General features: G+C 37.2%; 1 protein-coding gene across 1 annotated transcript in view; it reads left to right on the top strand.

Annotated features, from left to right (window-relative positions):
• DLEU7 (deleted in lymphocytic leukemia 7) overlaps positions 1-24,619 on the top strand; it is a 32,181-nt gene extending 7,562 nt beyond the window's left edge. Inside the window, exon 2 of the mRNA XM_049778849.1 lies at positions 24,034-24,619. Coding sequence (XP_049634806.1) covers positions 24,034-24,240 — 207 coding nt within the window. The 3' untranslated portion in view covers positions 24,241-24,619. The remainder of the gene's footprint in view (positions 1-24,033) is intronic.
• The last annotated feature ends 719 nt before the right edge of the window (positions 24,620-25,338 follow it).

Here is a 25,338-nt window from a genome sequence, read left to right as displayed (position 1 = left end):
AAGTAGACTTTGATGATGAAAGATTTTTTTCACCCATTAACTTTAGTTGGGACTCCTGTATCTGCAAAATTGAAAATGGTGTAATTAAAAATTACTACTATGCCATTAAAATGCTCTGGGTTATATGACTAGTAGGTAGAGCCAGGGGATTTTCCTTAATTTGAGACAAAATTGTGCACTTATATTAGTGACTGCTTTAGCTCTGTCAGTTTTTGTAATGTAAATGGTATGTAGATAAGAACTTAAAAACTCTGCAATGAAAAATTGGTATAAGATATTACAGGGAGGCTTTAAAACAAAACTACTTATGTTTAAAATATTGGTTGAATTTTATTTTGCCATTGTGGGATTTGCCACATGAGCACACCTGAATCAGTACACTGTGTTCATCATAAAGTGCTTTTCACTGAACTTTTCTGATTAAAATGGTACCATACTTAAATCAAGCACATAAGGAATAGAAGTTACCTGTGAGCATTTACACTGGGTCACCACAAGTAAAAATGTTTAATTTCCTGTGATGATAGACTTTTTTTATGGTTACTGTCAGGGATTTTGGTGCTTCACTGGGTATCTTATTATAGCAATCATATAACTATTTGAGACTGGCTTTGGGTTCAGACAACTCGTAACTACTGTGGGCCCTATGAATTGTAGTTCAAAGCCAGATGTGGATGTTCCAATTGAAGGTTGGGCCAATTTGTATAAACAGTATCCTGATAGCATGGTTTTCACAATATCCCTCTAAAATATAGCAAAGACATTTCCATTTATATATACATACAGTGTGGGAGCTTCTCATTAACCCTGGAGAGAAATTTATGTCCTTTTATAGGATCCTGCATTGGCAGCCTTAGCGGAGAGCCATGTGCTGATTAGACTAAAATTCACTAAAGCCCACTAGTCCTTTCTGGAAAAGCTGAGGCAAAGCCCTTTTCTTTTTCTTTTCTTTCTGGTTTTGGACTACCTGACTGTGCTGAGGGCTTACTCCATACTTTGTTTTTAGGAATCATTTCTAATGTTGCTCAGGGGACCATAGTGGTGCCCTAAAAAGAGTCAAGTTCCATTAAATGCAAGACTGCTGTACTATATCTGGCCCCTCAAAACTCTTTTTTTTTTTCATTAATGTTATCTCGAGGGGACACCACACAGTTTGAGTGTGTGAGAGGGAGAAATATGTGATGAAAAGTTTGTGGAGGTTATTAAAAGAGAATACTGCTCAAGACTGTGACTGCTTTGAATAGAAATAAGTTATCTTAAGTCAATGATTAAGAGAATGTGAACTAACTTATACTTTGTATAGAAGTAGAAGTGACTTTGAAGGTGATGTGGTGGGGAAAAATTCAAAACTTTTGTTAAAGGTTGTTTAAAAGTTATTTTCAGTTTTAGAGCCTGTAAGTCATATAACTTGTATTTTTGACTTTATTATTCATGGTATTCACTTCAGAAAATAAGTTTTGAAGCTAACTCCTGTTGTCAGTTTTGATGGCATATATTTTCAGTAAGAAAGTAAAAAAAAATAAAACAAAACAAAACTGGTGTCTTCTACTCTAGTACATTGCAGGTGGATTTTCAGTTATTCAATGATTCCAGATGTGCATATTGCTAGTAAACACAATGGATAATGCAGAAGTTTGCACAAGACAGGTTTTCTTTTTTTTATTTTGATTTTATAATAGATTTTATTTAACTCCAAAATAAATAAACTGTTATTTCAACATGTAGTCAATATTATTCTTTTAATTTTTTATTTTTTATTAAATATAATTTTTATTTTAATCATAGTGGCTTACATATCATTGACAATAATATTTTTAGGTACATATTAACATAAAATCAGGGGAATTCCCATCACCGAATTGCCCTCCCTCCACCTCTGTTTCTGTCCTTCTTCCCATAACCTCTTCCCTTACTCCCGGGGCTGCTAGAATAAGTGGTCCCCTCTGTGCCTATCTTACTACTTAGTGGTCTTACACCTATTTGGTCTTGGAACCTCCCTTATTTCCTCGCCCAATTGGGAGGCGGGACTAGATAGTTCAAGTTATGTGGTTTTGTTTGAAGAAAAGTAATAACCTGGAGAAAAAAAAGAAAAAAAGAATCAGATACTCTGGAAATGGGCGGAGTCCTTCTCCTCAAACTATGGCCCGCAGGCCACATATTGTATGTGTTAATCTGTTTTGTTTCTTCATTGCAAAATAAGATATATGCAGTATGCATAAGAATTCGTTCATAAGTTTTGTTTTTACTATAGTCAAACCCTCCAATGGTCTGAGGGACAGTGAACTGGCCCCCTGTTTAAAAAGTTTGAGGACCCCTGTTCTAGAGGCTTTCATCCTTGGTTTGAGAGATGAAGGGGAAGAAGGTGAAACACCACAACAGTACATAAAGAACTGTCAAATAAAATATCCAGTGAGCATTCCAAAACAAACAAACAAACAAAACAAAACAAAACAAAAGGGTAAGCACCATATAAAAGCCATGGTATAGAGATAAAAAAATTGTGGCAGAGCACATAAGAAAAGAAAAGAAGAAAACAAATAAATAAATAAATAAATGGAGACATCCACTTCAATAGCCAAACCACACAATGAAATCAACAAAAAATAGATAAGTAAATAATAATAAAAAATTGTTTTCTGCTTTTTTCCCCCCTCCTGCAGATGCACAGTAAATATTGGGGCCATTCGAAAAGGCATTTCCTTTGTCTAAGAGATACAGGGCTTCTCCACCCTTGAAGTATATTGTAATGAGATTAACTATAGACTCCTTTCAGGTTCATTTACTCATCCCTTGGTGCTTTTGTGGAGTATGGAAGACTTCTGCTCTGTCCTGGGTGATAACATTAGACCTCTGTATCTGCACGAGTCAAGGAGTTGAACTTATGATTATGTCTTTCTTTGTGGTCTAGAAGTTCTGTTCCCTCAGTGTCATTTTAATCCTTCTTGGTTGGCGGTCCTGGTCTTTGCACTGATCCTAGGATGGGCCTGGGATAGCGTCTTCCATTATGTTTCCAGAGGTCCCCTTCCGTTGCAATAGTCTCAGACAGACCTCTGGAACTAGGGATCATAGTTGTTTTGCAGGTCGTAGTTCACACCCTAGACTAGGGCTTTTTTTTATTGGTTCCAGGATACATACAGTCTGGCCATGGTTCTGTCAGCCGGTCATCTGTAAATCGCGATCTTGACATTTGACAGACCAAAGAGTGACAAGTTTTCTGATTTTGTCTTATCGTTAGCTGGTGAGGTAGGGTAACTTAATCTTAGGTCAAGTTGTTCCCATTTTTCTCGTTGTCAGGGTATCATATTAGGGCTGGCACTTACTTGTTGGTGTCCGAGCACTATTAAGGATGTCCCGGTTGGGATTTGTTTCCTGTGGCTGTTGTGAAGAAATGTGTCGTTTCTATGTCTGTGGTATAGGGTTCAAGGCTGGACGGTTGGTGTCTAATCACCTGGGGTCTAAGTTGGGTCCACGTGACATATTTTCAAGGTGGGAGATGCCTCTGTATTGTAAACAAGAATGAGTTCTTATACCTAATAAATAAGAGCTCCTTTTTATATGTAAGATTTCCCCCCTTTTTTTAGTATGCCTTTGCAGGGAGAAATGGTGCTACATTATATTGCCAGTACATTTGAGGGTGGAGAGAGAAGAAAACAAAAACATGTCACACACCCAAAAAAGACAAAAATAGAAATAAAAATATGAGCTCACGTATATATGACAAGAAAAAAGATTTTTAAGAAGTGAAGAAAAAATTAATTAAAGGAACAAGGTGATGCAAGAAAGTATCTTGCATTTGGGGAAAAGCAGGTAAAGAGGTAATGTAATACAGGTCTTATACTTATGATGGTAGTATAGGTTTCCCCATTGTCTTTTGAGACTTTTTTTGTGGTGTGTGGGTTCCCGGCCACCTTTTCATCTCCCAACCTGACCTTCTTGAGATTGACAAAAGATTTGTGGTAGGGAGGACTTGTGAAGAGTTCATGCATTGGGGGATACTTGTAGAGCTAAGTCCAGTTTCAAGTAACAGTCCACGTTAGGAAGGGTTGGTAAGGAGGACCACGCAGCATGAGTCAGCAGGGGAGTTGGTTGCCTTTTCTTGTAGGGGGCAAGGTGTGGGTTTGACTGGTTGTCCCTTCGCTTGGGTGCTGGGTACTGGTTCGCTGGGGTAGGAGGTCATTCTTGATGCCTAATGGAACAGGAACTGAGGGTGAAGAGTGTTAATGTGGGGAATTTGGATGGGATTGCGGGGTGAAGGGATAGTTGAATTTTCAAAGGGGTGAAAGGGGAAAGTATATGGAAGGGGCAGGAAAGAAAAGAGAAAATAAAAAGAAAAGGAGAGAAAAAGAAAAAAAAAGAAAAAAAGAAAAAGAAAAAAAACAGTAGTGAGAAGAGTAGAGAAAAGAGTGAGGGAATGATAGTTTGTTTGAGTATGTTCGATGAGTAGGTCCTGTAATATATGTCTATAGGTCACAGTTGCTGCTTCGGTGGTTTGGGTGGTCACATGCTTCAAGTTCTAAATGAAGGTATTACCTAGGGATAAAGGGAATGTTAAAGAGTTTTATCGGGACATTCTCGTAGTGCAAGCTAGGTATGGTATCTCGTGTGATTGAGCCCCGAGGTGCAATCTTAGTTTGTCCACCCTTTGTATCCAAGAACACCTGTAGACAGAAAAGCTGAAAGGTTATTTTAAGTATAGAAAGATTAAGGCATTAAAACATATTTTTATGGCATGCTTCCATTGAAGTCAGTGGTTTCCCATGGTATCCTTTACCTGTAATCCTGTATAAGATCCCTAAAGGCTTATTATGGGCCTTCGTAGTAGAAGACCGATTACTTACCTGGTCTTTCTATGCTGCTGTTTCTGCTGTTGCTGGTTTTTTTGTGGTATAGTGTGTAGTCAAGCGTTTGTGTTGCTCCTCTTTTATGTGTTTTGGGCACTGCTCTCCAGTATATGTTGACTGTTACAGTGTTTGGTGTTTCTACCCTGTTAAACCCTGTTATTTGATTGTTGAGTATTAGTTGTATATAAGGTATATGTTCTAGGTGCTTCAGAATAGTGCTATCATTCTGTGTTTATCTTTCATCTTCTGGCTTACTTCATTTAACATAATATGTTCTAGGTCCATCCACGTTGCTGCAAAGTCTGTGATTGTATCATGTCTGACTGCCATGTAGTAGTCCATTGTGTATAGATACCACATCTTAATGATCCATTTATCTGTTGTTGAACATTGAGGTTGGTTCCAAGACTTGGCTATTATACTGAGTGCTGCAATAAATAGGGGGGTGCACACATACTTTGGAATGAATGTTCTTCCAACTTGGGGGTAGATACCTAGGAGAGGAATTGCTGGGTCAAATGGTAGCTCAATTCTGAGTTCTTTGAGCACTCTCCAGACTGTTCTCCATAGGTGTTGGACTAGGGGGCATTCCCACCAGCAGTGGATGAGAGTGCCTTTCATGCTGCATCCCCGCCAACATAAATTGTTCCTATTATTTTTGATGTGAGCCATCCTCACTGGTGTAAGGTGGTACCTCATTGTTGTCTTTATTTGGATTTCCCTAATGATGAGTGAAGGTGAGCATGTTTTCATGTGTCTGTTGCCCATTTTTCGGTCTTCCTCAGAGAAGTGTCTATTCATTTCATCTTCTCATTTTTTATGGCTTTATTTGGTTTTGGGGGGCTCAGCTTTCTGAGTGTTTTGTATATTCTGGATATCAGCCCTTTATCTGATATGATGGGTGAACAGATTTTTTCCCAGTCAGTTAACTGTCTTCTTGTGTTAAGTAGGGTTTCTTTTGCCATGCAGAAGCTTTTTAGTTTGATGTAGTCCCATTTTTTATGTTTGACGCTAAAGTTCTTGCCATTGGTGCTCCATCCTCGAAGACCTTTTTGATATTTAGGTCTTCGAGTGTTCTACCTATTTTCTTCTCTATAAACTTTATAGATTCGGGTCTGATTTCGAGGTCTTTGATACATTTTGAATTGATTTTTGTATAGGGAGTGAGGTATGGGTCAATTTTGAATTTCTTGCATGTGGTTTTCCAGTTGTACCAACACCATTTGTTGAAAAGACTTTCTTTGTCTCATTTCAATTTCCTGACTCTTTTGTCAAATATAAGTTGACTGTATATCTGGGGGCTATGTCTGGAAATTCTGTTCTAACCCATTGGTCTGAGGCTCTGTCTTTGTACCAGTACCATGCTGTTTTGATCACTATGGCTTTATAGTATAGCTTCAGGTTAGGTAAGGAGATGCTACCCAGCTTCCGGTTTTTTAGTATGTGTTTGGCTAACCTGGGTCTTCTGTGGTTCCAGATAAATTTTATGATTGATTGTTCTAAGTCTTTAAAGAATGATGTCTGAATTTAGATGGGGATTGCGTTAAATCAATATAGGAGTTTGGGTAGGATGGTCATTTTGACTATGTTGATTCTACCCCATGAGCATGGGATGTTCTTCCATTTCCCAAGATCCTCTTCAATTTCTTTCTGAAGTGTTTTGAAGTTTTCCAGGTATAAGTGCTTCACTTCCCTGGTAAGGTTGTTTCCTAGGTACTTGATGTTTTTTGATACTATTTTAAATGAAGTTGTATTCTTAATCTCTTTCTCTTCTACTTCGTTTTTTGTATAGGGAAATGCTACTATCTTTTGTGTATTGACTTTGTAACCAACCACTTTGCTGTATTGGTTTATTGTTTCTAGGAGTTTTACTGTGGACTCTTTAGGGTTTTCCATGTATATCATCATGTCATCTGATATATATATTGAGAGAGAGAGAGAGAGAGAGAGAGAGATTTAATTCCTCTTTCCCTATTTGAATTCCTTTGATTCCCTTCTCTTGTCTGATTGCTATTGCTAGGACTTCTAAGACTATGTTGAATAAGAGTGGAGAGAGTGGACATCCTTGCCTAGTTCCTGACCTTAGTGGAATTGCTTTCAGTTTTTCACCATTAAGGATAATGTTAGCTGTGGGCTTTTTCATAGATAGCTGTAACTATCTTGAGAAAGGTTCCTTCCAGACTTATTTTGCTTAGTGTTTTCAACATGAGTGGGTGTTGAATTTTGTCCAATGCCTTCTCTGCATTGATTGATATGATCATGTGGTTTTTGCCTTTTTTATTATTGATGTGGTGTATGATGTTGATTGATTTGCATATGTTGAACCAGCCTTGCATCCCTGGGAAGAAACCCACTTGGTCATGGTGTATAATCTTTTTGATGTAGTGCTGAATCCGGTTCGCTAAGATTTTGTTGAGTATTTTTGCATCTATGTTCATTAGTGACATTGATCTGTAGTTTTCTTTCTTGGTGATGTCTTTGCCCTCTTTGGGAATCAGAGTGATATTGGCCTCATAAAAGGAATTGGGGAGGGTTCCTGTCTTTTCAATGGTTTGGAAGAGCCTGTGGATCAGTGGAAGTAATTCTTGGAATGTTTGATAGAATTCACCTGTAAAACCATCTGAGCCTGGACTTTTGTTCTCGGGGAGTTTCTTAATTACTGTTTCAATTTCCTCTGACGTGATTGGCCTATTTAGGCTTTCTAAATCCTCCTTTTCTAGTCTTGGAAGCTGGTATTTTTCCAAGAATCTATCACTTTCTTCTGGGTTCTCTAGCCTAACTGAGTATAGTTGTTCATAATATGTCCTCATGATGTGTTGGATTTCTTGGGGTTCTGTTGTAATCTCTCCCCTTTCATTTGTGATCCTGCTTATTTGGGTGTTTTCCCTCTTTTTCTTTTTGGTGAATCTTGCCAGTGGTTTGTCTATCTTGTTCATTCTTTCAAAAAACCTACTCCTGGTCTCATTGATTTTCTGTATTGTTTTCTTAGTTTCTATGTTGTTTATTTCTGCTCTGTGTTTTTTATTATTTCGTGTCTTCTGGTTGTGTTTGGGTTTCTTTTTTGCTGTTGTTCCAGCTTCTAAAGATGGTCCTTTAAGCTGCTAATTTTGTTGTTTTCCTCTTTCCTGGCATAGGATTGTATTGCTATGATTTTCCCCCTGATTACTGCTTTTGTTGTGCCCCACAAGTTTTGACAAGTTGTTTTTTCATTGTCGTTTGTCTCAAGGAATCTTTTTATTTCTTCCTTGAGTATCTCTTTGATCCAGCTGTTTTTGAGCAGCATGTTGTTTAATCTCCAGGTGTTAGATTTTCTCCATTGTTTCTTTTTACAGTCAATTTTGACTTCTATTGCATAGTGATCTGATAGGGTGCTTCTAATGATCCTTACCTTTGTGATTTTATGCAGGTTAGATTTGTATCCTAAGGCATGGTCTATTCTGGAGAAGATTCCATGTGGACTTGAGAAGAATGTGTATTCTGCTTTCTGGGCGTGGAGGGCCCTATATAAGTCTATGAGCCCTAGTTCTTCTAATTTTTTATTTAGGGTCTTCTGGTGGATCTGTTCAGTGGTGATAGTGGAATATTAAGGTTTTCCACTACTATCACATTTCCCTTCATGTGTTTCTCCAGTTTTGCAAGCATTTGCCGTACATATTTTGCTGGCTCTGCATTAGATGCATAGATGTTAACTAGCATTAGCACTTCTTGGTCTAGTGTTCCCCTGATCAGTAAGTAGTGACTCTCTTTGTCTCTGATCACTTTTTGAGGTTGAATGCAATTTGGTCTGATATAAGAATGGCCGTCCCTGCTTTTTTGTTTTTGTTTTTTTGTTTGTTTGTTTTTGGGCCACACCTGGCAGTGCTCAGGGGTTACTCCTGGCTGTCTGCTCAGAAATAGCTCCTGGCAGGCACGGGGGACCATATGGGACACCAGGATTTGAACCAACCACCTTTGGTCCTGGATCAGCTGCTTGCAAGGCAAACACCGCTGTGCTATCTCTCCGGGCCCCCGTCCCTGCTTTTTTAAAATTTCCATTGGCCTGGATAATTGATTTCCATCCTTTTATTCTAAGCCTGTGCCTATCTTGTACTTGTAGGTGTGTTTCTTGTAGGCAGCAAAAATCTGGTTTATGTTTTCTAATCCAGTTCTCTATTATGTGTCTTTTAATGGGAGAGTTTAGTCCATTAACATTTAATGAGATTATTGACAGAGAGGGCTGTTGTGCAGTTGTGTTGTTTAGGGTGGTTGTTATGATCAGGGGTTTGGAGATTGTATAATTCATCTCTGAGTAGGTCATTTAGGGTCTGTTTTATTTGCGCAAATACTGCAAGTTCATTTTTGTTTGAGAATGATTTTAGTCTTCCCTCCCATATGAATGAAAGTTTCACTGGATAGTGGACTCCAGGTTGAAAATTTCTTTCATTCAGTTGTTTAAATATGTCATTTCACTGTCTTCTTGCTTGAAGTATTTTATATGGGAGATCTGGTTTGATTCTAATATTCCTTCCTTTGTATGTGAGGGTTTTTTTCTCCCTTACTGCTTTAAGTAGGTTGCCTTTCTCTGTTTCTTACCATTTGAATTACTATGTGTCTTGGAGTTGGTTTTTTAGGGTCAATTTTGTTGGGGACTCTTTTAACCTCCTGGATTTGCTCAGATGTGTCTTTTCAGAGGGTGGAAAAATTTTCCGCTATTATCTCCCTGACTAATTGTTCTTCCCCTTTTCCCGTTTCCTCCCCTTCTGGTATACCTACAATTCTTAGATTGTTTCTTTTGTCTTTGTTCATTAAATACTGGACTTTTACTTCCAGTGCTTTTCCTTGTATTTCTTTGTTGGCTTTTTTGTTATCTTTTGATTGCAGTTTATCTTTGAGTTGTTCTATGTGATTCTCAAGCTGTGCAATTCTGCTCTTATGGCTTTCTATGGTTTTACATATTTCATTTAATTCTTTCATATTTTGGAGTCTTTCATATTTTGTAGGAGTTCTTGTTTAAATTGGTTCATTTGTTCATCTATTGATTTATTTGAGTCTCTGGCCAGTGCGTCTTGCATCTCTTCGAGCATGGCTTGGAATTCTATTCTCATGGCTGCTTTTAGGTCTTCCTTTCTTGGGTCTGCGCGTTTTAGTGGACCTGGGAACTTGTTCTGATTTCTCTCCATCTATCCTGTTGTTAATGTTTTCCTTGGTTTACCCATCTTTCTTTGCATTTATTGGCTTGGCTTGGAGTGCAGTGCCTTCAGGTTTCAGCCCGCTTTTGCCACCTGTGGTGTGGGGCTGGGTCTCTTCTCGGGATATGGCTCTACGTGAGTATGTTGGGTGATGTCGCTGAGTTTTGGACCTTCCCTCGTCCTCAGTCCAGCCTGACCAATCATCACTCCCTTCAAGCCAGACAGTGCAGGTTCACTTTCTGGCCTGTCCTTGTTCACTCTGGCCTGTTCCAGGAGCTCAAGGTTCCCTAGACTAGCCACTTTCCACCCGCCCTAGTCGGCTACCTCCTGCCCACACTCTGGCCTGTTCCGGAGCACCAGGTTCCCTTGACTGGCCACTTTCCACCCGCCCTATTCGGTGACCTCCTGCACCTACTCTGGCCTGTTCTGGGAGCTCAAGTTTCCCTGGAATGGCCACTTTTCACCTGCCCTAGTCAGAGACCTCCTGCACTCACTCTGGCCTGTTCTGGGAGCGCCAGGTTCCCTTGAATGGCCACTTTCCACTCGCTCCAGTCCGGACCTCACAAGACAGGTTTTCTAAGAGACCTGCCTTGGATAGGCAGTGTAAAAGAAGGGAGTATTCCAACTAGGAGGTCTCTGATTAGCTAGAGGTTGGCTCTCCATGAAGCATAGAAGGTTCCATGCTTTGAATATCTTCCAGATGACCAAATCCTTCCTATTATGTTGCAGGGAAGGATGGGCCAACAGGCCAGTCTTCAATTTGGATTTGACCAGAGCTAATTTGAGCTTCAAAACACTCATAGTTCTCAGTTCACTTCAATAAAAATAATGTGCATGTGGCCAAAAAGAAACATGAAGCAATTCACTTGTAGACATTTTTGTTCTATCCCAAAAATTGGTTTGGATTTTGTCCAACATACTTCCATAGTACTGGGGTTCATCCTACAGAGGCATGTACAACTCCCAAGCTCCTGTTCACCAGACAGTATATTCCCCACACAGGAATTTCACTTTGTTTGTTCTCTGAGTCACTATGGCACCTGGCCCTGTTCCTGATTTGGGGCAGGTCTTCAATAAACATTTGAGTTTTGAAAGAGAGCCTACAGACATGTCTTGGTTAGCAACTGTCAGAGAGAGAGAGAGAGAGAGAGAGAGAGAGAGAGAGGGAGGGGGAGGGAGGGAGAGAGAAAGGGATAGATAGAGATTGTGTATAGTGGTCCCAATAGGCTATATCATATAACCCATGTGTGTAACAGGATTATACCACTTAGGATAATATAATTATACTCTATGACATTCCCACAATGACACCATTGCTTTGACTTATCAGAACCTATCCACATTGTTAAATAACAAATGATTGAATTCTGGTTCTGTCACTCATTTGCTGTGCAATTGTTTTTATCTGAAGTTGATTATTATAAGGATTGAGTAAGACAAGGTGTGTAAATGCCCAATAGGAGCTCTGGTGTCTGTTGGTTTGCCATCTTATTTCCATTCTTAACAGTCCCCAATATTTTAATGTAGTATTCTTGGCTACACTAGCTTATATCTGTTTACAACAGAAACTTAAAAATTATTCTTTACAGACTGACCTTCCAGTCATAGTGTCTACTTAACTTCAGTCACAAACCCCACAACCTTTCATTCTAATTACAGGTTTTTCTCTTTCCCTATGAGTGAGATACTGCTTTCTGCAAACATATTTTATTGCAGATACACTGACCTTCCCATTGACCAGCTCTGATGGCTCCTTCAAACTGCTCATTTTTTTGCAAGCCAGCAGCACTCTAGTGGCTTCAACTTTTTGAAAATAAAAAAAAATTGTTTTCATTCTAGTGAAAAAATATCCTAACATAAAGTTTACAATTTTATGTGTACATATCAGTTATCTAAAGTGTATTGTTTTGAGATAATTTCTCTACTTTTTTTTTTTGCTTATAAATCTGAAACTCCATGCATGTAAACAACAAATTTCCTTTCTGTCTTTCCCACACAGTATCTGGCAAGTGCCATTCTACTTTCTGTTTCTCTGAGGTTTTTTTTGGGGGGGGACCCACACCCATTTGATGCTAAGGGGTTACTCCTGGCTAAGCACTCAGAAACTGCCCCTGGCTTGGGGGGACCATATGGGATGCCGGGGGATCAAACCGCGGTCCTTCCTTGGCTAGCGCTTGCAAGGCAGACACCTTACCTGTAGCACCACCTCACCGGCCCCTATTTCTCTGAGTTTGACTATTTTAGTTCCAGACATTTGTTTTTCTTCATCTGGTTTATTTCACTAAGCACCATGTCTTCAGAGTCCATCCATGTTGTAGCAAATGCCATAAATCCCTTTGGAAGGTTGAAGGCATTCAATTGTAGGTATAGATCGTATTGCTTTTATCCGTACATGCCTCATGGACACTAAGCTATCTCTTGGCTAATACTGGACTATATCATTGAACTATCTCTTGGTCATTGGAATAGTGCTATTATGTACATGGATCTGGAACTATTTCTTTGATATCCTGCTTTTGAGGAACAAAACTCAATAGTACAATCATTGAATTATCTGATAGTTACGTTTTTAATTTCTTTGAAGGAACTTGATACTATCTTTTAGTGTATTATCAATTTAAATTTCTACCTATGGTTTAATTTCTCAGCTTCTCCACATTATTATACTTGTTATTTTCATGTTCTTCTTAGTATTCATCCTAATAAATAGGAAGTGATCTTGTATAATTTTTTAGCTTTTTTTTGGGGGGGGTCATATCTAGCGGTACTCATGATGCTCAGGGATCACTCCTGGGGTGATCCAGGTTAGCGACATGCAAGGAAACACTCTACTCACTGTACTATCTCTCCAGAGCTTTAATCTTCTTTTGGGAGGAGGGGAGAGGGTACTCACTCAGCAATACTCAGGGATTTCTCTCTGATCTGAGATAAGGGCTTACTCGTCACCTGCTCAGGAATCACTACTGGCAGGTGCTCAGGGAATAATATACAGTGCATGGTATCAAACCAGGGTCTACCAGGTATAAGGCTAGTACCATATACTATCTCTTTGGCCTGGAGCTTTAATCTTATTGTGTATGACATCTCAACAGAATTGTCTCAAATAGGTTTCAACTACCAACAGAATTACAAGTTTCTAATAGAATGTCTTCTTATTTTCTCCCATTTATTTTCTTTTCTTACCTCCTGGTATCTCACACAATTTTATCCATAGCTCTAGATTAAAACCCACATAACTTCATGTATAACAATGAGCTAATTTGACCTTTACAACCTCTCCACATGGTAGCTATTATTGTTTTTATTTTATATGTGAGAAATCTGAATAACCCACTAATATAAGAAGTCTTCATAAACAAAGGAGCTGAATCAGGGCTCATAGTTAATTCAATACTCTTAAAGGAATGGGTTTCACTTTTTGGGTTTGTGTATTTGCTAGGAGGACTGCCTGTTTCAGTTCACATCTATATGATCTCCTTTTATCACATATGCTAAAATTTTACACCTAGCCTTAAGGGGTTGGTTATGGACATCTTTGAGAGACCATTATTTGTCTATGAAGAGGGTAACATATAGCTACAAATTAGGAAGAAATGTTCTAAAAATTAGAGCTCTAATGTGTTACTTCCTAAGCACCTTTGCTTCTGCAGTATAGCCAGCAAATTTTGGATAGCCACACTGCAGTTTCTATAGAAAAGATACATACATCAGCATGAACAGTGTCTGAACCCTATAACATGTCTAGATTATAAATTTATAAATGTCTGTTCTTTCAGAGGTTTGTGTTTTTTGCCGTAGCCCTCATCATACTTCACTGGATGTTAGGGTAAGCATTCATAACCCTAATAAGGTTCTAAGCTCTTTAGCAAACAAGTAGCTTACCATTGTGCCTTTTACCTAGTGTGCTAAGTCAAATAGTGGAGACTTGATAATGTTTGAAATAATCTTTGTTTCTTTGTTTAGGTTTTTTTATTTGTGCTGTCTTCTTAAAGTACAATAGGAGTACTATTCATCACATTCTATTTTAAAGTCATCTAATTTTACATATCAACTATTTCAATTCACTATCCAATAAATACACAGGTTTACAGGACTTATAAAGGAAATTTTAACTCACTTCCCATTAACTTATTAACGCTATGCTAGGGCTGAGAGATAATATAAGCAGGTAGGACAATTGCCTTGCACATGCCAACCTGGGTTCAATCCCCAGTATTGCTTATGGTCCCCCGGCCCCATCAGGAGTAACCCTTGAGTACACAGAACCAAGTGTTAGGTCTAGACAACACCGAATGTGACCCTAAAATAAACTAACCAAAAATAATTGTGCTAACAGTTTAGGGAGGAGAGTTGTAATCTCAAGTAGAGGTAAAATCATATACAATTATAGTACATAATCATATACAATCATGACATGAAATCAGGGTGACCACAGTGAAAAATATCTAACACATTTGTTTATACGTTAAGAAACATGTTTACTCTCATTAAACATTGCAGGAGAGATCAGGCTTTCTTGTATTTGTGCTGCTTTCTTGAAATAATTAGAAGCAACACTCACCACACTATCTTATAATGATTTAATCCTTCACATTTCTGAAATAAATAACTCATTTATTAAGTGAGTCAAACATGTCAGGATATTTTTGAGTTGTTTAATTAAGTCACCAGAGATTATCTCATTCACTTATTATATGTTGTTCTAAAAAGATGAAATCCTGTCACTTATAAGAACATGGATGCACCAACAAGATATTTATGTGAAGTAGAATACAAATATTATATGATTGGAAAAAGGCCAAGTATGTAATTGTCTATTTATTGTGGTATATAAAGAAGTAAAACAAAATAATGAAATAAATAAAATAAAACATTTAAACTTCACCACAAAATTGTTGATTAAAAGGTAAGGAAAGAGAGAGAAGAGTGGGTATATTGGATAAAGGGGGCCAGCTGTATAATAAAGGATAGTAGATATTTGATATTTGAAATTAATGTAGTATAATATGCATCGATTTATAAACTATGCCCATCTATGATCTTTTTATTGCATTATAATACATTTTAAAATAATGTTACTTGAATTTAAAAAATTTAAATGCTGGAGAGAGAGAGACTACAGCAAGTAGGGTGCTTGCCTTGCACATAGCTAACCCAAGTTTAATCCTTGGCACCTCATATGATCTCTGAACCCCACCAAGAGTGAAGAGTCAGAAATGATTTCTGTGTTCAGAACCAGAAGGAAGCCCTGAGAAAGTCAGGGTTGGTCCACCCTAAAGCAAAAACAAAACAATAGCAGAAAAGAACAAAACCCCAGCAGATTCATTAGTAAATTTTAAAAGGTTAAAATTATATTTCAATTTGAACCATTGTAGTAGCTAATATATTTCATGTCAAGAGTCCAAAATTGCATAAGGTTTAAAAACTTCCAGGATTTGTTTTTAAATTGCATGACCAAAGTATTCTAATTCTGATAAAATGCTCAAAGCACCATGTAGAATCATTTCTGGAAGCATTTGAGTCTTGCTAAATACAAGATACTGGGAAGATGCACTTTGTCATTAAATGAAAGCATTAAAAGTGAAATTACAGATATTAATCATTTGCATCTATCAGCAGCCCATGAGCCATTTTTTATGCTTTTTCTTTAAAGCTCTCTTTTGTGGCCTTAGGCATTAGAGAGAGGTTTGGTTGGAGACCATGATCTTTGTATCCAATCATCCATTATTAACCTTTCAGAAAGGAAGAGACGCAACCACCTGTTTTATTTTTTTCTTCCCTGACTTTAGAATCCCCTGGAAAGCCTATTTCTATTAATTTGTTTTCTTTGATTATTAATATATTTGAGAAAGGATTAAAAGGAAATACCATCCTAAAATAGTAAAATAGAGGCTTTGCAAAGCCTGCCAGAGATCTGAAGTTTACCCAAGGCCTCGGGGACCAGTACAGCCCAGCAGTGGAATTTTATTATAAGTATAATTTCCCAAGCATGGCTTCTTTGATTCTTTATAGTAAATTTGAAATTGATTTCAGTTTTTAGGCTCACAAATATGGTTTTAAAGGCATCTTAATCCTCTTTGGGTGATGAATACCATTGCAGATTGGCCAATAAGACTGTGTCAGCACACATTTCAATGGTTCCTTTGGGTTTAAATTTCCCTTTGCAAGTTGTCTTTGACCCTTTTGCTTTGTACTTGGAGTTGGATTATTTCTGTAATGCTAGTGGACAATTTCCTTAATGTGGATCTTGGGGCAGTAACCCAGAGTCATTTTCATTCTATTATCCAATTCTGAGCAATGTGCTCCAGCAATTTAAGGTACCCTTTAAAGCTATGGTATAGACAATCAAAGTAGCCTCCTGAATAGAAATGAGGACCACACAAAAGAGGGAAGCAGGACAATTCTAAAGGGAAAATAAAACCTCAAAGCATGGTAGCCTGTGACTGCTTGAGTTAAGAACTGTACTGTGTTCCTTTTATTTTTTAATCCTAGAACTCACTTATATAACTGAAGTAAATGAACAGAACATTTGCTTTACTTTTTAGGAGACATTGTCTAGCAAGCATTTTTGCTTAAAAAGCCAAGTACTTTTTACCAGGGGCCACACACCCCAGTTCTCAGGGGCTACTTTCTACTTCATGTTCTGGGTCACTTCCAGCAGTGCAAAATTAGGAAGACAAGTCTAGCTACTCACCAAGATTTAGTTGTTTTTAGTTCTCTGTTCATTCTCATGTTATAAATTTTTTAATTAAATCATTGTGAATTACAAAGTTGCAAAGTTGTTCATGATTAATTATAAGCATACAGTAGTACTTCAACACCAATGCCTTCACCAATGTCCAGTTCACTCCATCAATTTTTCCAGTTTTCCTTTAAGCACCCCCCACCACCCCAGCCTCCCTTTATGGCAAGCACTATTTTATTTTCTTTTTCCCCTTCCCTCCCTACCTTTTGAAAGCCACTGTGGTTTACAGTTTTATTACTGATCTTTTTGTTTTGTTCTCTCATAACTTACTGAGTTAGTTATTATCTTCTGTGATGCTTCTTCTTTTCCTTTTTGTGGGAAAGAGTGAATTGGAATAGCTAGTGTTCAGGGACTCCATGAACCATTTAGGAGTTCCTCAGTCGACTAGGACAGATTAGTACTTGGGTTCAATGGCACTGGAGGACACCAGAGTCACACCCAGAAATGCTTTGATGTATCCTAGGGATCAAACTAATCTGCATATATGCAAAGCATGTGCCTCTGACATGTGCCCGCCCTTTAGTAAATATTTACTGGTATTTATTTATACACTGTACACATTATGTCCACTATGTATGTACAAATATAATATTTTCATGATTTCTAGATTGACAGGTTGTTCATTATAAATTATTTTAAAATGACAGTTTTGTTTAATGATTTATGAATTATTTAGAAGATCTTGTTTTGTTTTGTTTTGGAACCATACCCAGCGGTGCTCAGGGGTCACTCCTGGCTCTGTGCCCAGAAATCACTCCTGGTAGGCTCGGGGACCATATAAATGCTGGGAATAAAACCCAGGTCTGTCCGGTCGGCCACTTGCAAGGCAAATGCCCTAATGCTGTGCTATCACTCCAGACCATATTTAGAAGTTGTTAAAGGCATGCATATTTTAGGAAGATTATCTTAGTTACTGATCTGTCTGTGTTGTGATTTGAATGATTTAAATTTCTGAATAGTTATTGATAATTAATTTGGTAACATATTATAATGTGGTTAGATTTAATGTATTCCATATTTAATAACATTCATTTGCTTGTTCCTTTGAACTGTGATTAATGTTTTAATCTCCTTTAACCACTGCTTTATTGTTTGATCTCTTAATTTCTGAGTAAGTTCAATTAAGATCAGTCATTAATTAAGTGTGTGGATTGATTGTAAATTAGACTATTATATTAGGCACCCATAAGTACAAATTATTATATATTCTCAAGAATTAGTTAATTATTTTAACCCCAGTAGGTACTTCTTTGCTTTATATTTAATGATCAGTTTTCCTTTATTTAAGTAACTTAATTATATTTTTATGCTTATTTCCTTTTAATTAACTAACTTAATTATATAGGTATATGCTTATGTATTTACTGTGTACTGAGCTCACACCGAGGGTCTCATACTTGCAAAAGAAGGTTCTCTATTGATGAACTACAGGCCTAACCTTATTTACTTTTATTTATTTATTTTTTATAATATCTTTATTTAAACATCTTGATTACAAACATGATTGTGTTTAGGTTTCAGTCATGTAAAGAACACCCCCTTCACCAGTGCAACATTCCCACCACCAATGTCCCAAATTTCCCTCCATCCCACCCCACCACCACCTGTACTCTAAACAGGCTTTCCAGTTCGCTCTTTCATTCACATGGTTATGATAATTCTCAGTGTAGTTATTTCTATAACTACACTCTCTACTCTTTGTGGTGAGCTTTATGAAGTGAGCTGGAAGTTCCAGCTCTCCTCTCTTTGTCTCTGAGGATTGTTGCAAAAATGTCTTTTATTTTTCTTAAAACCCATAGATGAGTGAAACTACTCTGCATCTATCTCTCTCTTTCTGACTTATTTCACTCAGCATGATAGATTCCATATACATCCATGTATAGGAAAATTTCATGACATCATCTCTCCTGACGGCTGCATAATATTCCATTGTGTATATGTACCACAGTTTCTTTAGCCATTCATCTGTTGAAGGGCATCTTAGTCATTTCCAGAGTCTGGCTATTGAGAATAGTGCTGCAATAAATATAGGTGTGAGGAAGGGATTTTTGTATTGTATTCTTGTGTTCCTAGGTATATCCCTAGGAGTGGGATAGCTGGGTCGAATGGGAGCTCAATTTCCAGTTTTTGGAGGAATCTCCATATCGCTTTCCATAAGGCTCTTGTATCCTGGGCACTATTTCTTTAGAGGTGCAGAAACTTCTCAGCTTAATGTATTCCCATCTGTTTGGAAAGTGCAGTTTCCACTTGTTTGGAAAGTGAAGTTTCCTCCTTGAAGATGCCTTTAGTCTCAATGTCATGGAGTGTTTTACCTACGTGTTGTTCTATATACCTTATGGTATCAGGTCTGATATCAAGGTCTTTAATCCATTTGGATTTTACCTTCGAATATATAGATGTTTTTCGTGATAAATGTAGTTGCTTGTAAACTGCACACACACATACACACACACACACACACACACACACACACACATGTCACACCCGGCAGCTCTCGGGGGCGGGGGTTCCTCCTGGCTCAGAAATCGCTCCCCCCGAGAGCTGCCGGGTGTGACATGTGTGTGTGTGTGTGTGTGTGTGTGTGTGTGTGTAGGTCCCACATCTGTTGTAATTTTGTTGGAACAATCAGTTATTTGCTTATTAGCTGTTTTGTTTGTTTCTCTGTTTATGGTAGCTTCTAGCATCTCATTTTTTTCCTTCTGAATTGAATTTCCTCTTCATGAATATCTTTTCATAGTTCTAAGATTGAGGGTCTATTTGTGGTAATTCATTTTTCCTTTTATTTAAAATTAAAAAAATTAAAACAGTTTTTATGGTTTGGTTTTCTTTGAACATAACCAGCAGTGCTCAGGAGTACTCCCTCATCTCAGTACTCTGAGGGAGCTACGTGGTGCTGAGTATCAAAAGCCAGTCCTCTAGAACTACGTTTCAGTCTTTTGAGCAATCTCTGTCTCTCCTTTCCTTTTTTTTATTCTTTTACATTAAAGTATTAGTTTGTTCAGATATTTAATTAATATTTTAGTTGGATTAAAAAGTAAACCTACTTTGACAGTTTTGAGGACAGTTTTGACAGTTACTTGAGAACATTACTATTTTATTTTCTGTCATTGATTATTCTTGCTTAAAAGATGGCTATCTTTCCTGTCATTATTTTTCTTTCTGGTTGCTCTTAAAAGCAGTTTTGCCTTGAGAGATAGCACAGCGGCGTTTGCCTTGCAAGCAGCCGATCCAGGACCAAAGGTGGTTGGTTCGAATCCCGGTGTCCCATATGGTCCCCAGTGCCTGCCAGGAGCTATTTCTGAGCAGACAGCCAGGAGTAACCCCTGAGCACTGCCGGGTGTGACCCAAAAACCAAAAACCAAAAAAAAAAAAAAAAAAAAGCAGTTTTGCCTTAATGAGGTTAGTTTTGGATCTTATTTAATTTATTCTGCTCAAGACTTGTTTTATTTTCGGCATCTCATAATCATGTTTTGGATCAATTTTGGATCATTCATTATTCTATGATTATTGCCTCTCCCATTCTTTCTTTTATTTATCCTAGAGATGCATTTGTTGGAATCCATGATTCTGCCGTTCATGCTGCTGAACTCGTCATTTATAGTTCTCCTGTCTTAAATAATTTTTCTCTTTCAACTGAGTAGTTTTTCTTTCTGTAACCTAGTTTGCCCTTCACTCTTTCATATGTACTTTTCCAGGTTTTTAAATTGTTGGTTTTGTCAAGATATCATTTGTTAAAGTTTTATTTGGTTATTTTTCAAGTTTATTTTCTTTTAAAATAATTTTACTGTTTATTTTATTTATTTAATCATTTCAAACATTGGAAAAAGTTTTTGGAGTTCAATCCTGTCCTGCATTATGATTACTGTTTTCTGGTAAATTGCATTTTGTTCCATGTTGTGCGTTTGTCTTTGACCATGTTTTATGGGAATATTACAGTGGGACTTAGGTTGTGGATATGTTCCCTTGGAATAGACTTTTGCTTGCTTTTGCCATGTGTCCATAGATATTTCAACCCTGATCCAATTTTAAGTTAATTTCTAGCATGAGTGTTCCCAGAGTAAACAGTGCAAAGGTAGCTTCAAATTTAAACTATTATGTGGTCATGTGTCTACAATTACACATTTGTGGGGCAACTTTACCTTCCGCCCAAATCCTGGGGCTTGGGAAGAGGGCAGAGGCACATATACAGTAAAGAGAGAGCAACTATCTTTTCTTGATGAGTATTGGCAAGTAGCTAAAGTAATCTACTTTTCTTATATTTATGGTCCTTGGGGCTTTCTATTACTTTATTGTAAATTAATAAAGATGTTTGTTCTGTTTTACTTAGAATTCAGTAGCAAGGGATTTGGGGGAATCTAAGTGTACCAGAAGTAGAAATTATTTCCATGTACTTAACAGTAAATAATATATTACAAATTATATTTGATGTAGAAGCATTTCAGTATATGTAAGCATATACGTCTTTATGTGGATTTTAGAATGTAACCTTTTAGAATAAATTTATTTACTTATTTATTAAATAAAAGTATTTAGTTATTTTATTTTTAAACTACCTTTAGATATATCATTCTAAATTGGCATCGGAAATTTCTTGACATCAGGGTCATTTAAAAGTATTTATTTTATTTATTATAGTTTAGGTTGGTAAAATAGAGTTAATGTTTGTGGTAATGATATATAAAATTACTGCACTTAACCACCATCAAAGTGCCCACCAACTTCATAATACCTCCAGTTTGGTTTTTTGCCCATGCGTAGTCCCCAAATTTGGTAATTTTTTTTTTAAAATAGTGGCAAGTATTATCATTTTTTAATACTGTCTATTCTCTTTTTTTTTTACAATTAAAAAATTTACTTAAAGAAAGTGCATTACAAGTTGACATTGTTGATCATACTACATTTTCAGATAAGTGAAAGTAAAGTTGTTGAATAAAGAAAAGTAAAACAAAAAACTCAAGGAAGAGAAGAAAGGAAGTTAAGAGAAAGAAAGAAAAAGAACAGTAGCAAGCACATTTGTGAAAATTATTGTATTGAAGTCATTAATACAATGAGAGAAAGTTTAGTAAGCTCTTCTTGTTAGCTGTCCATTCTGTTAAATTGGTGTGTTATTATAGAGATGACAGCATTAAACAAATGAAGTCCAGAGATTCACAGCAGTATTTCTGATAATACTATGAATTTCAGGGGTGTGAATCCAGCCACCAGGGCTCCTGAAATAAGGAAGATTTGGGGAGAGGTTACCTGAACTCATTCTAAAAAGTCCTAGTGATATTAGTCCTCAAATTGGTGTACCTAAAATTTGGTCAGATCGGTGTCCCTGAAGGGAATCGTAGAGGCTCAGTGATGAGGCAGGGTCATTGGGCAAACAGCGATTGTAGGTTAAGAGGCAGCAAGTGTGATTTAGGTGTAGAGGGGATGTGGCATGGCCTTCTCTCTTTTTCCAAAATATCCAGCTTTCTGCATATGGGTCAGTATACCCATGACCTCTCATGGCTCAGTTACATCTTGTTCAAGAAGAGTTAGTTTATGGAGCTGGCCCAGTTCAAACATCTATTCTCTTGTTTTATCTCTATATATTCATTCCACACACGAGTGAGATCATCTGGTATTTTTACATCTCACTCTAACTACTTTGTTTAACGTGATATACACAATTTACATCCATGTTGTAGAGAACCAAATGATTTCATACATTCCATTGAATATATCGATGTGTATATAGACGCATATACATTTGCCTCACCTTTCTTTTAATGAATTATTTAATTGATTCACCATGAGATACACAGTTACAAAGTTGTTCATGATTGATGTTTAGTAGTAACAATATGCAACACCCTTCACTATTTCCTACCACCAATGTCCAGACTTGCCCTCTTGCCTTCCCCCTGCCCTCTCTCCTGCCTCCCTTTGTTGCAGACATTTTTCTTCTCTCTCTCTCTCTCTCTCTCTCTCTCTCTCTCTCTCTCTCTCTCTCTCTCTCTCTCTCTCTCTCTCCCCCTTTCTCTTCTTTTAGGCATGTGGTTTGCAATACTGTTACTGAACAAATATTATGCTCATCACTTTACCTTCTTTCAGAGACCAGTTCTTGTCCAGAGTGATCATTGTCAAAATTTGCCTTATCTCATGATTCATTCATTTGTTGTTGTACATTTGGGCAGCAACACCCTGGTTATTGTACTTAGCTTTTCAGTGACCTTAAGTGTGCACATAGCCTTTCAAATTAATGTTTTTGTGTTTTGGGGGTAGCTACAAGATACAGAATCACTCAGTCATGTGGGAGTTATATTCTTATTCATTAGACTAATCTACATACTGATTTTCATAGAAGTTGAACCATGTGACATTCCCACCATCAGTGACTGGTGTGAAATGAAATATCATTATTGTTTTGATTTGCATTTCTATAATAATAAGTGATGATGGACACTTCTCCATGTCTTGTGGGAAAATATCATGGTTATTAAACACCAAATTCTATCTTATAATCTTAAAGACAGTGAATATGGACTAACAATAATGGAAGCTATTTGCATATTTGTCAAAGCTCTTTAAGGAATAAACAAAGGAAATGCAATTCCAAGTGACTTACTTTAAAGGACAAATTAAGATAGTTTAAATATCTTGGATTTATTGTTCAAGTACAGTTAGGTTAATATGTACAGAAAATGTCACTAGAAGTAATCTCTTGATCTTTTTTTTTTTTAGTTCTATCTAGGCTTCATTCTCATTTGACTTTTTCTCTCATAATAAAAAGGTAGCTAAAGACAGTTCTCTTTCTCAAGCTAACAACCATTCTGGGATGGCAATTTATTTACCTGTTAGAGTTCACCTGCCATTCTTATTTTGGGAGTGGGGCACACCCTGTGTCGCTCAGGGGTGACGCTCAGGGGTGATGCTCCTGGCTATGTGCTCAGAAATCTCTCCTGGCTTGGGGGATTGTATGGGACGCTGGAGGATAGAACCGCGGTCTGTCTAGGCTAGTGTGTGCGCCCTGTGCCACCCCTCCGGCCCCTAACCTGTCCATTCTTGACTAGGTCAAGTGGCCAAGTAATGAAGTGCTTTGATCAGCTTGGTCCCTGAAGTTTTGGAATGGGGTCATCTTTGGCTAGTTACCCAAGCTGAAAATGAAGGAAGTAATTCTCTGAGGAAACAAAAATCAAAGGGCTCTCCTCAAAAGAGATGAAAATGTAAGGTGGGGACACAGAAGCATAACAAATGTGTACCACCCCACTAATAATGTATTTAATTGCTTATTTGTGTTTGTTGTTTATTTTAGGACAGTGTTGAATTTAGAAATATCTGCAGTCATTTGGCTCTACAAATCGAAGGACAGCAATTTGACAGAGATTTGAATGCTGCCCATCAGTGTTTGAAGACAATAGTCAAGAAGCTGATTCAGTCACTTGCTAATCTTCCTTCAGATGCCCACGTGGTAGCCTGCGCTTCTTTGAGACAGATTTTACAGAATCTGCCAGACATATGAGTTCAAGTAAACCTGAAATAAAATAATTAGCCTATTGAGACTGGGTACTATTCTATTCCAACTGAATCTACATAAGATAAAGGTTTTTACTCCCAGTCTGGAGATGTGATAGCATAGAGAACTGTCTAACCAGTGCCATCTGTACCTTTCAGAATTAGGACATGTTGGTGACTTTTTAAAAGCATTATTTCCCATTTTAAGAATCTTGACATATTTGCTAACTTTTTAATTATGATATATTCTACTTGTAGAGCTGATTGTATTATATCATAATTATATTTATTCATATTAATATTTATTTGATTGAATCTATATTCATAGTAATGTCAGCCTGTAAGATTTAGTTTAGCAATTTATATGAATAAAGCTCATGATTCTTTTTTTTTTTTTTTTTTTTTTTTTTGGCTTTTGGGTCACACACGGCACTGCTCAGAGGTTATTCCTGGCTCCATGCTCAGAAATTGCTCCTGGCAGGCACGGGGGACCATATGGGACACCGGGATTCGAACTGATGACCTCCTGCATGAAAGGCAAATGCCTTACCTCCATGCTATCTCTCCGGCCCCAAAGCTCATGATTCTTAAATTGCCTTGATAAATTGGATATTTCCTAATTGATATGTTCTTACTAAGCACTTCATTTACTGCTATGGGAATGATCTTTAGTTGTTTGGGGACCTATATGTTAATAATTATGAGTGGTAATTCTTTTAATTAATAGCTGACAATTGAGCAGGATTAAACTGCTCCTAGACCTTATGCTTCTGTGTAATGATATGTACATTTAAAATATAATAAGATCTGAAGTATCAAGGATATATAAATATAAAATACAGTGTTATTTCTTATATGGAAATATTTAGTTCTTACAATTTATAAGTATTCTGATTGAAGTGGGATGTTATTGCTTGGTAAATGGAGGAGGGAGAGGATTAGCTGGCAGGTTTTGATAATATTTAAAAATAAGACAAGAAGGGGTGACATTTTGTGCAATAATGATTTGTACTTGCTAAGAAAAAAGCTAAATTTCTTTTGTTCAGTAATGACTATTAGAACCAAATATTGAGAACCATTCTGATTCTCCTTTAAAATTTTTATA

The sequence above is a fragment of the Suncus etruscus genome, chromosome 8 (assembly GCF_024139225.1).
Source record: "Suncus etruscus isolate mSunEtr1 chromosome 8, mSunEtr1.pri.cur, whole genome shotgun sequence".
In the NCBI taxonomy this organism is placed as follows: Eukaryota; Metazoa; Chordata; class Mammalia; order Eulipotyphla; family Soricidae; genus Suncus; species Suncus etruscus.
This window is presented reverse-complemented; position numbering and strand designations above follow the sequence as displayed.